The sequence below is a fragment of the Oryzias latipes genome, chromosome 10, assembly GCF_053564925.1.
Source record: "Oryzias latipes strain Hd-rR chromosome 10, Olatipes_Hd-rR_3.1".
NCBI lineage: Eukaryota > Metazoa > Chordata > Actinopteri > Beloniformes > Adrianichthyidae > Oryzias > Oryzias latipes.
The window spans coordinates 31,525,906-31,543,504 of record NC_136246.1 but is presented as its reverse complement, the minus strand read 5'-3'; the positions used below and the strand labels follow the sequence as shown (position 1 = coordinate 31,543,504).

General features: G+C 42.0%; 2 protein-coding genes across 5 annotated transcripts in view; one reads left to right on the top strand and one right to left on the bottom strand.

The window, feature by feature from the left end:
• Positions 1 to 986: 986 nt before the first annotated feature.
• On the top strand, positions 987 to 6,054 carry nkx1.2lb (NK1 transcription factor related 2-like,b). The gene is made up of 3 exons (XM_004073666.5): positions 987 to 1,623; positions 2,459 to 2,681; positions 4,929 to 6,054. Exons 1-3 carry the CDS (start codon positions 1,375 to 1,377, stop codon positions 5,672 to 5,674), a joined length of 1,218 nt encoding a protein of 405 aa, XP_004073714.3. The 5' UTR covers positions 987 to 1,374; the 3' UTR covers positions 5,675 to 6,054.
• Positions 6,055 to 7,442: 1,388 nt separating this feature from the next.
• The window catches only part of uvssa (UV-stimulated scaffold protein A), a 38,460-nt gene continuing 28,303 nt past the window's right edge, over positions 7,443 to 17,599 (bottom strand). For all 4 annotated transcript variants that reach the window (XM_078953754.1, XM_078953755.1, XM_011480545.3 and 1 more), the window contains exons 14-15: positions 8,177 to 8,357; positions 7,443 to 8,095 (exon numbers count right to left, since the gene is read on the bottom strand). In XM_078953754.1, the coding sequence (XP_078809880.1) occupies positions 8,002 to 8,095; positions 8,177 to 8,357 (275 nt within the window). In that variant the 3' untranslated portion in view covers positions 7,443 to 8,001. The remainder of the gene's footprint in view (positions 8,096 to 8,176; positions 8,358 to 17,599) is intronic.

The following is a 17,599-nucleotide window of genomic DNA, read 5'->3' as shown; positions in this document are numbered from 1 at the left end:
AGACGTTCCTCCAAATGAGTCCAGACAGAAGGTAAAACTTATTTATTGATACTTGACCCATTTTGTGCTCCTAAATTGGGGGCATAAACCAGAATTCCCCCTTCCTCCTTCCTGTCCCGCTGCACCTCTGGGCTGCTTTATAGCTCTCCTCCTCTTAAAATGCTAATATTTCCCAAGGTGAATAAGATATTTAATATATTGAGGTTTTTAAAATAAAGCCATAAAGGCAGGAAGTTGAAATGGGCTGAGCTCTCTGATTGGCTAATCGTGTCCCATTGTTTCAGCCATTATTTTGTCCAACTTTTAATTTCTTCCTCCAAAGGATCATTGAGCAAGGCAATTACATGGAGCTGACCTTGTGTATTAAGGCAGAGGAGGAGGACGTCCCATCACCTCTCCTCTTTTCTCTATCTTTTTTTAATGTCTTCCACAACAAAATAAAAAAAAAAGTAGTGAGGAGCCTCCTCGAATATTAAGTCCCTCGCATTAGAATAAACACGTCGCGTGTTAAATCAAAATCCAATTCTGTGCTCTATTATTTTCTGGCATAGTAATGACTGCCAAGGATTAAGAATCGATATTTCACCGCGGCGGGGACATCACCGCCTTTATTCAGGCCGTAATTGAGTTTGGAGGAGAGGCCCTGCCCTCCATCTGCATGCGGGATAAGAGCTGCCTTTATGTTTAAACACTAACTAATAACGGAGCCGTTCACGCGGCGGGGCGCGTGCAGCACCGCGTCAAATATTTTCAACCGTTTTGTGTGTTTTTTTTAATTTCTGCTTTTTTTCTTTTACTTCTTTGTAGAAAAAGATTGAAAGTAATAATAATAATAAAATAACAATAGTACTAACGGCGCAGAGACGCAGGGGCCGCCTCACGCACGTAGCAGCGAGATAATAGCCAATTAGGGCACGCGGGATTAATTTGTAGCCAATTAGAGACGCGGAGGTGAAGAAGAGCGCGTGAATATGCGCGAGAGCCCCGGGGGGAGGGACACAAGAGAGGAGGGGAGAGAGAAGGGGCGCGAGCTGCTCTTAGACTACCTGAGAGCGCGCCTAAGCCAGGTCAGACACACGGCGCGTGCGGAGCTCCGGTTTGGGATGCGCGCGTGAGGGCACGTAACCATAGGCAGCAGACCCCCGGAGAAGCTGCGCGCGCGGCGGAAGGAGGAGCAGCAGGAGGAGAGGCTCGTCGTCTGGCCGGACCAGGACTCGCGTGGGCCCTCTGTGGAAAAGTTTCGGGGCTGCGGAGACCCTGATGGGGAGCGGGACGGGACCCCCTTGAGGCGTCAGGTCCTCCCCGTCTGCACCTCCTCTTCCTTCTCCCCCGATCCGGATCCGCACAGGCAGCAGCGTATGGGACAGTAAAGTGATGAACAGGGACAGAGCGGTACCGGGACCGGATGGAGTCCAGGCCGTGCCGAACCGGGACAGGGCGCCGTGCGGCGGGGACGGGGGGCAGAGTTTGGGGGTTCCAGAGACCGGAGAGACGCTGGACGGAGCTCCCGCCGAGGACAAGCGGCTCTTCCCGGGCGCTCTGACCGGAGGCAGAGACGCTCAGGCCGCGGAGAACCACTCCGAACCGCCGCCCACCAACCCGGTGCTGGCCGCGCCACCACAGGTACAGACCGAATCACGGACTCTCATATTTATAAGAAAGAAAAAAGTAACCAAAAGAAAAGTCAAAGAAGAATACAAAAAAATGTATTTTGTTTATTTTCTTTAGAATGAAAATATCTGGAGTTCGGCTCAATAAAAGCACATTCATGGTAGATATATTAAAAGATTTAAATTAATTATTTTAACATTTTTAAAACCACATTTCTGAAAATCTATCTGACAGTTGTCATTTGTGTTTAAACTTAAATTTGAAAATCAAATAAGACTTGAAACCTGTAGAAATAAATCATTTTTTGTAATTTAAGAACAAAAATATTGGGATCTTCTATTAATAATTATTATAAAAACATTCAATACATCAAGACAAAAGTAAAAAAAAAAAAAAACATTCATAAAGTATGTTAAAAAGATAAACTCCAAAACAGTTTCCGGTTGTTGTTTTTTTTAAGATTCTTTCTGAAAATAAGAGCATTCCTCCGAAAAGCACAGAACAAACATTAAACATTCATCGAGAGAGTTTCTTGTTGAAAATCATGTGGGATTACGGGACCCACCGGATTACTAATCCCAGATGATCTCTGGGTTTTGAGCGACAGGAAAGGCAGTGTGTGAGAAAATGAAGTTCACACTTAAAGACATCGAATTTAAAAAACTAAATTAAGAATATGACCATCAGTCAATAACAATATGCAGTGAAAAAAGGACATGACAGATTTTTTTTACTCCTAATCTCTGCCATTGATTTGTTCTTGTTATGGTTGTTTGCGTAAACCTTCAAATAGTAATTATATCAATAATAATTCCTAAAGATGCATTTAATTGATCTCGTGTTTTAGGGCCCCACCGTCCACCGAACCACCTCCTTCTCCGTTTTGGACATTTTGGACCCAAACAAGTTCACGAGCAGCCGGCGGCACCAGCAGCTCACGAGCCTCCGCGCCGAGCGCGAGCGCGAGCCCGGCGACTATGAGGCGCGGAACCAGAGAGGAGGTTCGGCGGAGCGGGAGGTCCGGATGGAGGCCAGCAAAAGCTGCTACGGAGCGGAGGAATACCAGAGCAGTAAGTCCGAACTCAGGAAACAAACAAACAACACTAACTGTTCGCGCCTATTTCTATTTGTTTCGTTTTCTTACAACCTTTTTTTCCTATTCAGAGAAAAAATAAAACCTTTTTTTTTAAACTTACAAATCTTCAATTATGTTTCATTCTAGTTTAAATGCCTCAAACCAATTCATAGCGATCATTTGACTACATTTTCGTTTCTATTTACAACTTAAATTCATTTTTAAATTCAGATTCACGTGAGGATGCGTTCAATGTCGGGAATAAATAACAGCGCTGAAGCGGCGTTCACGGACAGCTGAGACACAAAACGACTAAAAGCTCATTTTAAAATAATGATTTAGTCCATTCAAACACAGAAATGCAAGCGTTTAAAACAGGAAGTAAGATTTAACTTTCAAAACAAAAGGGCGCATCTTTAAGAGCATTTGAATAAGATTTGTAACAGGCAGTGCACGTGAATGTGCGCGCGTGCGTGTTATTGATCCGTGAATAGCAGGTCTTTATTGTGGGAAATTTGAAGTCCATTATCTGTAATCAGCTGCTGATATTTTACACGTGTAACTTTTTGATCATCTGGTTCTTTAAAAAAATCTATTGAAGTTCGTTTTTAACCAAACAAATGTATATATGTTTTTTTATTTACTATTTAGTCCCTTTCCCCTTTTATAAAATGTATGTAATTTTTCTAAAAACGAAAAAAGTTCTGATAGTTTTATGTAGAGAAAAATGGAAAAAGATACATTTGCATAAAAAGACAAATTAGAGAATGTTTGTAAACTTCTAAAAATTGAAACCAGCTATCAAAACTATTTAAAAAAACAAAAACAAAATATCTTTAATCTTAAAGTGTTTTGTCTCTTTTTCGTTTTCAAAACTGTATTAAATATTTTTTCAGTGATTTTCTTTTTTTTTGGTGTTTGAAACAAAGTTCTCAAAAATAAATGTGGTTTTGTTTCACTGAATTTTCAGATTATTTCTGTGCTTTAGAGAGAAAAAAAATCAAATAAAATTAAATCAGAAAAAAAACCTTTAAAGATCAAAGATGTGACTTTTGTGACAGTTTGAATTTTTTTAAACGGGGGTAATTATATAAGCCAATCTGTTAAATGCTATCAAACAAACATCATTTTTATGGTTTATTTTTGTATTAAAACTGCTGGCCGAAGTGTTGCGCCTTCTGTTTGTTTCGGTACGTTGTTTCCGCTTCATTTTCTTACCGTAAATTCATCTTTTTCTCCGCTTATGGATGTTTTTCTTGCTTCCAAGTCTTGATCGACTGAACTTCCAGGACATTTTTTCTAAAAAATAAGAGAACCCGCGCTCCTTTTTCTTCCACATCGTCGTTTCTGGTCGGCTTCTGTCCAGCTGATCGGGCCTTCCGTCATTTTTCTCACGCATGCTCACAACGACCCAACGGAACTTCCGTTAAAACTTTAAATTAAATAAATTAATGAATATATAAAAAGAAAGTACACTTCACTATTTGGTTTAGGTTTATTATTTTAATATATTAAAAACACATTTAAAAAAAAGTTTTATTGGACAATTTGGCTTTTACCAAATCACAAAAAATAATAAATTCGTTTTATAGTTTAACTAAATATTTTTATCTGAAAACTCTAAAAACAATTAACTTTACTAATCAAATAAAGCTGTGAACAATAACAGTGTGATTCAACTTAGGCCCAAATTTACTTTGGTTTCTGTAAAAAAAAAATTATTTTAACTTGGAATCATAATTTTCCCTTTTTTTTTTTTACCAGTAAAATGGACACAAAAATGAAAACCACTTGATTTACTTGAGTTTTTTTGTCTTATTTTTCCTCTGTAAATGTTTCTTGAATTTATTTTGATAAAACTAAGTATATTTGTGCTTTCTGGGTTAAAACAGAAATAAAAATATATAACAATATGTCTTAGATACATGTGGATAAAATCAGAAATATAAAAGGTGTTCAGGTATGTGGAGAGATGCATGATGGGAAAAGTCTTGTAAACTATTGTGAGGAAGAGGCAGGACACTTCCTGTCAGGCCTGTGGAGTTCTGCAGCTTCCATGTTTTTCAGAGCAGATGATTCTCCATGCATCCCTGAGTGGATCCGATTAGTTTTTGCAGAAATTCTGCAGACTGTTGCACGTTTAGTTTGAGCTAAAATGAAATTTCTCATTGAAAGTATGGCTGCTTGAATGCAGATTTGCAGCTTCCTGCGGTTGGACTCAGGTCTTGGTTGTGTTTTTCAGAGGAGGGGTTTGTCTACAGAAGCCCGGAGGAGGACGACTTCCACAGATCCGGGACTCCAGACTCCGAGGCTCCGGACGGGACTTACAGCAGCGAGGAGAGCAGTTCTGCTCTTCCTACCAATGGAGACAGAGACCTGGGCCAGCACAGCCACTCGGACCCCGGCAGGGACGCCAAGAGCCCCGGCGGAGGCTCGGGGTGTCCGATGGGCGGCGGCCAGGCCGCGGGAGGACAGGGGGCCAAGCCCAAGAGGAAGCGCTCTGGCTCGGACTCCAAATCGGGGAAGCCTCGTAGGGCGCGGACTGCCTTCACCTACGAGCAGCTGGTGGCGCTGGAGAACAAGTTCAAGTCCACCCGCTACCTGTCGGTGTGCGAGCGCCTCAACCTGGCCCTCTCCCTCTCGCTGACTGAGACCCAGGTCAAGATCTGGTTCCAGAACCGCCGGACCAAGTGGAAGAAGCAGAACCCTGGAGCCGACACCTCTGCCCCCACCGGAGCAGGAGGAGCGGGGGGCGCCGGGGGCGCAGGGGGAGGCTCCGGAGGAGGCTTGGGGGGCCTGAGCCCCCTGAGCCCCTCCCCGCCGGTCAGCGGCCACCTGGCCATGCATGCGGGCTACGGCGGCCACCACCACCCCCCCGCAGGGAGCCTGGTGCAGCTGCCCTTCCTCACCGCCAGCCACGTCCTGTCTCCGTTTATGCTGGGGACGCAGAGTTACGCCGCCCCCGCCTTCTACAGCACACACCTGTAGACAAGTGTCCCACCGCAGACTTTTTACTGGGGGGAGGCTTTAATTTAAAGGGATTATTTTGATAGAATATCTACCAGAAACTGTACATAAATCTATGTTGTAACACCTTCTGGATGCTTTTAAACCATGTGATAGACAGCTAGATGGTTTCTCCCTTCTCCATGTCTTTTTTTAAATTTTATTTAAAGCCTGAACCATCATTTATGCTTTAAGGAATGGCTTGATCCTTGTCAGTACTGTGTATCTCCAGCTGTGATTGTTTTGACCTTTCCTCGACCTTTGACCTCCATGGAGCGGGTTGGATGTGCCGATTCCTCCACATGGTATTGTCCTTTGATATTGATGATTAAACAAAACAAAAACCAAACAAAACAAAAAAAGAGGAACTCCATGTGGTTGTGCGAGCTCGTGTCGGGAGGTGGAAGGATGTCAGGGGTTCATCCAACCGGAAGGAGGGTGGGGGGTTGCTGGTAGTTCTGGTGTCATGTGACCGATGATGCCAAAAAAAACCAAAAACAAACGTAGAGGATTCCACTTCAGCTGGGAAATACATATTAATAAACGTGAACAATCATTAAATCTGCACATTTAAGCACATAAAACCACAAAAACTGAACCCTATAGAAGTATGTCAAGAAATATCTTATTTTCTGTCTTGAAAGAAAAATATCGCATCAAAAATGTTTTTCAGTAGCATAATAATTTCACAAAACATGCATTAGTGACCAACATTTTGATCTTAAATAAGAAATCTTGACTATTTTTCTGACCCGATTAGCAGATTTATTTTATTTTTTTGCTTTTTTAAGGAAACTCTTTTCAAATTTGAAGAATTGTGGACTTATTTCTACGGTACCTGCTTTTGCAGTGCAGTATCCATTCCTACAACAAACCAAAGTTTGACTGAAACAAATGCCATAATCGTGTGATCTGTCACCTTTTCATAGAATATTCAACAGGAGACTTAAAGTTTAGAGACAGACATTAAAGAAAAACGATCAGGTCTGAGATAAGAACCAGACTCCACATATAACGCTTATAAAAGACCCGATTCTGATCATCTTTTGATCTATTTTCAAAGTGTTCACAGTTCTTTTTTTTTAAATTATTATGACGATGCTGTTTTTTTTTAGCCAAAATAAAAATATCTGTGTTGTTTTCTCCCATAGTTTCTGCAGAGCGGCATTAGAACTCAGCCAGACCAGAGCAGAGATCTTGTGGCCCCACCCAGCGTATTTTCTACGTCACAAATATGATCTTTTTCATACAGCGTTTTTTTCATCTGCTCCTGATTCACAACAAATCGAATCAATTAATACTCAAACTTATTTTAAGCTTAATTTTCTTTGTATTCGTTCTCCATAATCAGAAAAATACCAGATGTTAAAAAAAGCATTTTATTGTAGGTTCAGCCTTTCTGAACAATTAAATAAATAGAAATTAGTTCAAAAACTTGAAATAATAATGTGGAAAAAATTAAAATGACAAAACTATCCGAACAATAGATGTGAAAACCCCTGAGAACAAAAGAACCTTTTCCTTTTAGGCTTCTAAAGTCAATTTGACAGATTTTTGTTTTTAGCAGCAATCAACAGGCGCCTAATAAACCAAACTTAGACAGCCAAAAATAGATAATAATAATAATGATATACTTAAAAAAATGTCCCCATGGGTTCTTCAGAGTTAAATAAATCTGCGTGGATGTTTGGGAACTTCTCACCACTGGAGAAACCTAAAAACAGATTCTTAAACAGAAAATTCAAGATGATTCAGCAAGTTTTAGAATATTTAGTGAAGCAGAACAGTTCAGACCTTTGACAGGGTATACAGATGTTATTTATGTAAAAGAAAATCAAATGTTTCTATTTTTTTTTAAATAACTTTAAGTATTTATCATTGAACAGGACTAATCTGATATTTTAGTGTCAAGTAGAAACTTTTGAGTAAAAAATACACAATTTACGTAAATGTGTTGGGAAGTATAAGTCATTTTTAATTTAAACAATGAAACATCAACTTCATTTGAGCGGGAAAATAAGCGAAAACATAATCAGTAGGAGAAAAACGACAACAAAAAGTAGCTTAAAAGTTGGTAAATTGCTGCTGATGGATCTTCATCAGGACTTTGAGGTGTAGATCCCTGAACTTCTTCTAACATCCAATCAAATCATCCCACATGTATGACATTCCATTTAATAAGACCAGAGCACCAAAGTTTAGTTGTTAAAGAACAGTTTGACTCTCCGTCGTCATGGCGATCATGTCTTCCTCATGCCACAGAAGTGCAGGTCTCAGGTGGGAGGGGTCTGGCGGTGGAGACCTGCGGCTCAGTTGAGGGCGTAGTTGAACTGATTGGAGAACTTGTCGTGTTTCCTCCTGTCGGCTTTGCTCAGCACCTGAGCCACTCTGCGCATGGTGCTCCTGCAGAACGGAGCAGAAGCTCGTCAGGTGATCTAAGCCCCGCCCCCCTCCTCACAGGACATGCCTGCTGCCCCCACGTACTTGTTGAAGACTTTCCTCTCCAGTCTGGACCGGGACGTGTCGCTGCTCTGCTTCAGGTCGCTCAGGTTGGGGTACTTCTTCTTCTTCTTCCCTTTCTTCTTTTTCCCGCCCAAGCGATCGGAGCCCAGGTCCTCCCCCGTCGCTGCCTCGATGTCGCGCATCAGCTCCGCATCTCGCCAGTCTGCGACACAGAGATCCGTTAACCTGTCACCCGCCCGCCGTTAAGGGTAATAACTTCTTCCTGTTGACACGATCCCCCTCCCCCCAGTCCTATAAACTCCGCCGTCGCCCCAAAGTCCAGCTGTAAACGGCCTCTGGGATGATAACTCAGGCTGATGAGGTTCCAGATGCTCCAGGAGGTAAATCAAATTTGATGCAGTGGAAGTGAGACGACAAAGTAGAGCCGGGCAATGAGGCCAAAAAAACCAACATCTCACATCTTTTCCAAATCCCAAATTCCATTCCTGATTTTATTCCATTTCCTCCACTTTACTTTTTTTTCTTCTTTCTTTTAAGCAAAAACTCTTTCATTTTAAGTTTGGCTTGAACACAAGGTGCAACTAAATACAAGCAGTAAAAAGGTTTGTTAGAGCTGGAAGCCAGCGCATTTCATGTAGAGAGGAACACGGTTTCTGATTCAGCCGTTAAAACTAATTTGTCGTACTCCCACTTTCGGTAACAACAGCCTCCAACCGTATCTGATGCTCCAAGTTTGACCTCACAACCGTAACCGAACCAGTTCCAAGTGACAGGAGAAACTGTTCTCGTTTCGGGAACAAACTCCTCTTTGCTAGCTGCCATTTTCATGGCTGGGCTGACCTTACTCCGAACAACGGAAGCTTAAGGCAGTGGGATGCTGGGAAAAAAAAATTTGATTCCACAAAAGATTCTTCCTGAACGGCAAATTTAAATTATTAGATAAAATCGATTTATCACCCAGTCCTACAACAAGGCTACACTTAAAGGAGGTTCTTCAAGCCACGGAACAGCATCTTAATAGAAATATCAGGTTCAACTTCTATAAAAAATTGACACTGAACCAGATCGATGCGTTCACACACAAACAAAAATTATACAATTCAAGTTTAAATGTGTGCAACAATGTTGAATAATGTACAAGCTGCAGCTTAAAGATCATCTTCTGATCTATTTTCACAGCGTTCTCGGTGGTCTTTTGATCATGATTATGATGTTTTGTACGGTGGCCGACAGGGCTCACACTACACACAGAAGAAAAAACGCAACGAAATTACCCGAAGCACAACAACATAACCGCAACAACAGCATAAACCGCAGCACAACGGAAAGGAGGACTTTTTTTTCCTATCAGCGGGGGGAAAAAAATAACCACCAAAAAAAAAAAATTAAAATTAGGAGATTTTAAGTCTTAAGTCTCGTAATTTTACTAGACTAAAGTGGAAGTGAGCATAAAGAGCAGCAGGTGAACGCCGCGCAGTAGCAGAGCAGACCCACTAAACTCAACGTTCCAAATGTCTCAGGGCTCCAGACTGCGACCAATTGCTCGCATTTTGCGACCAAAATTTGAGAGTGTGCGACTGAATTTTACATCCAGTCGCACATGTGCGACCAGTAAATTTGCCTCCCCCACCCTCCGTATTTTTTTATACATTAAATGTGCAAGGGGCACGTCAATGATCAATGAAATAATCTGAGACGCGAGCGCATACGCACGCAGGCAGACACACAAACTCGCGCACATACTCATGAAACGCGAGCACACACTCTCGCGCGATGCCCGTCTGTGAGGCGGCCACTGCGTGTGAGAAGAATAAGTCACTGTAAGGAGCCAGTTTAGCTCGTGCTGGTTTGCGGCGCCTTCCGTCCGTGAAACCCGGGTTCGACTCCGGGCTGCTCCCTGTTCCCTTCTCTACCTCTGCCGGTTCCAAGCCCGGTTTGAGAAGGTTGCGTCAGGAAGGGCATCCGGCGTAAAACATTGCCAAATTTACCATGCGACTCGATCGCTGTGGCGACCCCTGATGGGAGAAGCCGAAAGTGGAAGAAGTGGCTAAAATATGTGGAGGGGGCGGGGCCTAGAGATATTCGCGCGCGCGTTAACATCTGTGGGAAGGAAACGGAGACAAATGTCATCACAACCTGATATGTGCGTCTGAACTATGAATAAGCGAACTATTGATTCGTTCTTCCGGCCTGCGGCTAGTGTACCAGTGCCAGAGTGTACAGCAGGGGTCTCAAACTCGCGGCCCGCGGGCTATTTGCGGCCCCAAAGATGATATTTTGCAGCCCCCGCCTTAAATGAAAATTTAATGTTACTGCAGCCCGCCAGTTTTAATGAATGACACTTTTTCATTGTCGTGCACGGAGATGACCAACCAATCACAATGGGGTAAATGACTCTTGGGGGCGGGACAATGACAGGGCTTGAAAGCAGGACACCTGACAGCCCCCTCCCTCCCCGGACCACATTAAGGAGTTCCTTACTTTCCTTTCTAGAACGTATCTATTCGCTCGTAATTTTCTAAATACATGCAGTCCGTGCTGAACTTTTCTCTGGGTCACACAGACCCGGAGGAAGGTTAAGTTTTGGTTACGGTTACGGCGGCGCATCAAACGGTTTATGCACGGCTGTTACGGCAGCACACCGCTCCCGCGGGAGTCGGGTCAGCTGGAAGAATAAATGTCCCACACCTACATGCGTGACAGCTAACGGGGCTTGAAAACGGGGCTACGTGGGGAAAATGCAACGATAGACGTGTTTGAGATGAACCGGCACCTCGCCTGGATCGTTGGGGAGACCAGGCCTGGGGGGGGGGGGGGGGGGGGGCGCTGTGGGATAAAGGCGAATCTGCAGCAAGACTAAAGGACAACAGGAAGTTGGAGTTGTCCTAAACATTCAATTTCGTTTTAATATTCCTCTCCCCCTTAGTGTGATCTGTGTTATTATATATTTATTTTACGATTATTTTAATGTTTTGTAATGCATGTAGCCTTTTTTTATGAATTGGTATTTTAAATTATTTTAATTAATCACTCAACTACAAAAACCATCAGGACACATGTCCCATAATGCATTGTTTTGTAGTCTGTAGGGCAGCTTTCAGTCAGTTCAGTTTCCAGCTGTGTCCGGGTAGGTTTGCCCCTTTCTCGCGATATTTTTGTGATGATTGACAGTTGATGTTGGAGCAAAAACAAAAATATATGTCACACACCAGGTGATCTGTGCAGCGTTGAGTTCACCTGGGTGATCTCAAACACGCTTATTGTGCATCTTGGCTGCACCTATTTGGTGTCACAAAGATAAATTTCCATCCATTTTCTTTACTATTTGTACTGTCATGACAGCGATGCTGCTGTCAGTTTACCTTCTTGTTGCATTTTCAAAAGTGAAGAATAAAATGTGACACTGAATTAGAAACAGCACATTCTTATTTCTGCATCTATTATTAAAGTATTTATTAGTTATACAGTGGAAATTAGTAGATTTGGTCAGCATGTTGATTTACGGTATGCGCCCCTAAATTTTCTGGTTGTGCCCCTAAAATTTTCAGTTAGGGGCCACTGTGCTCCTAGTGAAAAAAGTTAGTCTGGAGCCCTGTGTCTGGAAGCTCATTTGTTTGATTTATGATTTATTCATGTTTTATTTATTGATGGGTGGTTTGCAGGACCTCTGCAGCTCGATGATGAAGACACCGGTGTCTCTGCAGCTGTTCACCTGAAGCCTTTCTTCCTCCATTAAAGATAAGATCTCTACGTCTGTGTGACGCTTCCGTCTGAGAAAGAGGACCACTTTTTTAGCATTTTTCACGTTCTAACACTAATATAACAGACTATTTTCATTCCTCTTTATTGTTTTATGTTGAAACAGGACGTTTTATCTGGAGGAGGGGGCGTATGTAATACTGTTTACTTCCGCATTTATGTTTGGATGACAGATTCATGACGTAAGATGACACATGAACGTCAGGGTGTGTGAATGAAAAGGAGAATAAAGGCTGCAGCGATCCTCTACACCCAAACGTGTCTCTGAGCTCCTTATTTTACAGATGAAACTCTGCTTTATCCACACCGAACCCTGGAAAGCCGAATACACTGAAAATAATCTGATTTTGAGTCGCCAAAGGTTTTGTTTTTTAAACATATCCGGAAATAAAGCTTCACAAAAGGCTCCACATATTTCGTCTTCAAGCTATGCTCCGATAAATGGAAAACATTGGTGTTTTTTCCTCGTTAATCTATGACTTTTTTATCGTAAATTTAAGAGATTTTAAGTAGTACATTTATGAGATAAAAACTTGTAAATTTACGACTTAAAAGTCGTACTTTAAAAAAAAAAAGACAAAGAGCGTTAGATGCAGATGTCACTATGTGGAGAGCTGATAGATCTTTAGACAAACGTATATTTGTAAGAAATTACGTTATCTAGTAAAAAAACACCTTAATCCTGTCCAAATGTCACGTAGCCCTCAGGAGCGCCGAATAGTTTGAAACTGAATTGTTTTTTTTCCGCCGGTAGGAAAACAAAGTCCTCATTTCCTTTGTGCTGCGGTTTATGCTCTTGCTGCGTTTATGTCGTTGTGTTGCGGGTTATTTCGTTGGGTTGTTTCTTCTGTATAAAGTGTGAGCCCTGTCGGCCACCGTAGTTTTGAGCCAAAATAAAAAAAATTGTGTTGTTTTCTAATATATAGTTTCTGCAAAGCAGCAGGAGTTTGTTAGAAGTCGTGGGCGGAACCACTGGTATTGAGTAACCCCGCCCCCCGTTCTCTACCCGTTGATGAGAGCTCTCTGTTTACATGCTTTCCCTCTAGCTTACAGCCCCTCACACCCCCAACCTAACATTACCAGTTCTGATCCTCAGACGAGGAAAACTAAGACGTTCATGGATCTATTTGTCTGCGAGTCCATGTATCAGAATGGGGCAGGAAGCTCGTGGCTCCGCTCCATTTTCTGCGTTGCAAATACAATCTTTTTCTAACAAAATGTTTTGTCTGATTCACAAAAATTTGACTAAAGAAACACTCAAACACAATTTTGAGTTTCATTTTCATCAGAAAAATGCCAAAAGCACGTAAAAAACCCTCAAAAATATTATTTTTATTCGTGTGGGTCTTTAAACTCTTTATTAAATGTTTTTTTTTGGCAGCTTAAAAGTAAAGTATCTGCATTTAAATGAAGGAATTGGTTTGGTTTAATCTCCTCTCTTCTTGCAGCCATTAAATCCCCTTAAAGTTGAACAAAAACTCTGATTGAGAAGTGTAATGAAAGTCATTACAGCCGATAACGTAAATGAGCCGCTGCCGCTCTGGTAAACAGCCTCCTGCCGGCTAATGTGGATCCGGGTCGGGCGCTAATGAAAAGTGCAGTGTCATAATTCTGGGCGATAAAGTAAAAGCGGCGGTAATGCGGAGCAACGGCGATCTAAACGAAGAGAAACCTCCGGTTTAATGATGTACCGCGGCGGAAAGGGAGATAAACCTGCAGTAATGCCCGGTAATTACAGCCTGATGGTGGCGGCGTGGAGGCCGCCTCCTTCTGTCAGAACACACACCGGCAGATGTGGCGGTTATGAGCAGGTTTGACCCCCTTCGTCTGAACGGACCCCCGAGTTTCCAAAAGCCTAAAGCAGCTCTTAAGACTCACATCTGCAGAGAGACAGCAGCTCTGAATTTGTGTTTCTGTTCTATGAGAGTTTAAATCAGAAGCAAACGCAAAAAGAGGGAAAAGAAACAGAAAAAAAAGCAGACAGGACGGTTAATCAGTGCTGCAGCAGGGCTCTTTTCTCTGTCAACACCTTTTAGCCCTTCCAGCTGGGGTCAGTGTGTGTCGGTGTGTGTCGGTGTGTGTGTGAGGGCAGGGGCCGGCCACACACTCATCCACTCAGGCATCTGGGGTCTTTGGTGGCTTCATCTCTAAGCTACGCACCACTGAGCACGGAGGCCCCGCGCTTCTCCGTGCGCGTCTCCGTGCGCGTCTCCGTGCGCGTCCACGTTTGCTGGCAGCATCAGCCCCTTCCCAGCCCTGTCAGTCAGCTTCTCACGTCAGAGGTTTTGACGGTTTGTGTCAGATGCCAACAAAAACGTCGAAGAGTCAAATAAAGAGCGTAAGCAGCATTTTATGGGTTTTAAATCATATAATAGTTCGATTGAATTTTACTTACATAGCCGAACATAACAACACAGTTGTCTCAACTGGCTTCACACCGGCAATTATACATAAAACATAAAATCTGTTCTAAAAACGGCTGATGGCTACACTAAGTTTAACTGTGGGTATCTATTAATAATTGTTTTTCTTGTTTTGTTAATTTCTCTTCATTTCTAATAACTAATTTCTATTCCTGATTACCAAAAATGTAATTTTTGTTTCAAGCATATCGAATGTTTAAGCAGTTGCATAGATCAGAAATCGATGCGTCGGTTGAACACTAGAGGGCGCACACCCCTTCTTTCATGTAGGTGTATTCATAGAAGAAGATGTTTTGTTGTCCACGCTTGTGTCCGAATTCCCGCCCTAACCTAAACTTAATCTAAAAACAATATAGCGCGGGACTATCTAAAGCAATTCGGACACCACTCTCACTACTTTTGTTTTGTTTTTTTAAACGCCGAATGTGACGTAATCGATTTCACGAAGTGAAAATCTAATTGATATGAGCGTTTTGGGACAATCATTTATAAATCCACTAAGTTCTGAAGATGAAAAGTTTGATGATTTAATAAAATCATACATTCATATGCATTTTCTTTCGCAAAAATTATTCAAACGCAATGCATTGTGGTTTATATTTGCCAGTCTATTTAGCAGCTGGGACTTCTGGGAATTTTCTTGGGCACTCGATTTTGGAATTGTACATTTGGACAGCACTACATAATGGCAAACGCACTGAGTAGTGAAGGAATTCGGACATGACTTTGTCAAAAAAAGAATTAAAATGGAGCAATACGGTTATTTTATCGTGTGCGGCGACTTCACTAGCCGTCCGCACGCGTGAAAATTTGTGTCGGTCATAATTTAAGATAAGTTAAAATGAAGAAGTGATAGAAACAGAAAAAAAGATTAACCTCCACAAAGATGACGGGTCAAATCGGGATCAGAATGAAAAACCAGATCGTTTTAAACTCAAAAGTACACAAGGTAAATATTGTAAATTAAAAAATCTATTTGAAACTTTATTAATTTGAAACTTAAATAAAAAAAACTATAAACCCAACCATGTAACTAAAAAGTAAAATAATAATCTTTACTTTGCTTTCGGTTTTCAATTTTAAGTTTCATTTCAGTTCAATTCAATTCCTGCCCCCGACGTTGGGGGAGCGTAATCACGCCACATCAGAGGAGGGATGGCACAGGCGAAAGTCCCGGTAGCCAATGGGCTCAAAGCTCCACCCCCAAAAATAAAATTAAGATCGACTCCGAAAGCCAAAAGTAAATCGATGACCGAAAGCAAAGAGAGAAATAAACAAAAACCAAATTAAAAATGCAAAACAGCAGCTGTTACAAATGAACACGTTTTCCATCTGGTAACAATTTTAGCTTTACAGTTTTTTATACAAGTTTCAAATTTAAAAATAAAAAAATATCTAGTTTTTTTCTAATAAACAATTTTACTGTCAAGTTTAAAACTGTTTTCAATTTTTTTTTCTAACATTTATAATCTGGTTTTTGATTCACTTTAAGCTGATCCTGATTTGACCCCATAGAAGAGCTTCAAACGTCCGTCCCAACAGAAATAAGTTCTGGTAGCAACCCACTGTCCACTCAGCTGTCTGCATTCATTTCCTGTTTCAGCTGCTTGCTGCCGTCTGTCACAAAGGAGCTTCAAACGGCTCTGTCTGACGGTTTGAGACTGAAACCAGCGGGCGTCATGTGACCCAGTTTTAGGTTCGAGTCCCCCTACCCTTCCACAAAACTTTCAGCAAATGAAGGAGAAAGGAAAAATGAAAAGTGTCATAATTCTGAAAGATTCAACAATCTCCAGGCAAACTTTAGACAGGTGGTGGTCAATACTGCCTCCTGAATTCAGACATAAAACTGAAGTCTAGCTAAAACCATGGGGCATGATGGGAATTTTCCTGAGAAAACGTCCTAATTTCCATATTTTAGGTGTAAATTTGTGAGTTTTAGTGTCCTCGGCTCAAAAAAGCCTATAAATTGTTTTTTCTTCGGGGAAAAGAAAGAAAGACATAAAAAAAAAGTATTTTTCTCTAGATGGACTTGTTTCCACGGCGACACTAGAAACAGTTCAAGCGGACTTCGGCGTCCTCCTGTTTGTTTGTGTGCGGGTATTTGACAGAGGAGGTGAAGGGGGGGGGGGGGGGGGGGGGGGGGGGGGGGGCTGAGGCCAGCGGTCCATCAGCTCTGTCAGACCCCCCCACCCCCACCACCATGAGATTGATCTGTGTGTGTGTGGGGGGGATCGCCTCATGGATCGATATTGTAGTTGATAACAAAAGATGCTATTTCACAACTCACTGGACTGCATGGCACCCCTTTCCCCCCCCACCACCACTAGTGCCCCCCCCAACACAAACACACTGAACTGCTGGTTAACAAGACCCTGCAGTCGGCTGAGGACATCCAGCAGATGGGAGAGCCTCTCCATCTCACACACAAAAAAACACAAACAGAAAGATGGCATTCAGAGGAAACACTGATGCCCTTACACACACAGACACACACAAAGACACACACAAACCATGTACTAGTGATTGGCACGCCAACAAATCCCCTTAGGTCTCGCAACAAAAATGTATGTATGCCTTTACATTCAGGGCATGCTGACCAAGCATGCTTTAAACGTTTTTATGTTCTCGAACGCAAACAGAAAAAAAATCTCTGAAAAGAACAAAATTGCGTTAAAGGGATTGTCATTTTTGGCAAATTTTACATCTGAAAAAGACACAAATGCAGCCAAACATGAGGCAAACAAACAAAAAAAATATTACTTTGAACAACATTTTCTTTTGGTCAGTTGTTTTAAAGAGTTACAAAAGTTTTCTTGTCGGTTCCAGCCTTTAGTTTAGCAGATATTTATTATTTTCATAATAAAATTTGACAGTACATTGACTGTACAAGAAAACTGGACTGATCGAGTGCGGTGTCACCCATAGAAAAGGCCTTACTCCAGTGAAATGAAGCAAATTTTGTCGCCGTTTTTCTGCAGTACAGAGACAACGTTTGTATGGCAACTACTCCCGCCATTCAGGAGTGAGCTGGTTGAAGGCCACACCCTTTCCACTGAAAGTGGGCTCGGGAGAATCTGTCAATTGGGCCACCACATGGTTTACTGAGGCATCTGATTGGCCAGTTTATAACTTGAATAAAGAAAATTTTAGGATTATTAAGAATGTGTTAAAAAAAAGTATCAGAGAAAGAATTCTGACCAATAGAATGACTGAGTAAAATCTGTTTATCTCTCTACAGAAGTCTATTGGATTTGAGCTGGCG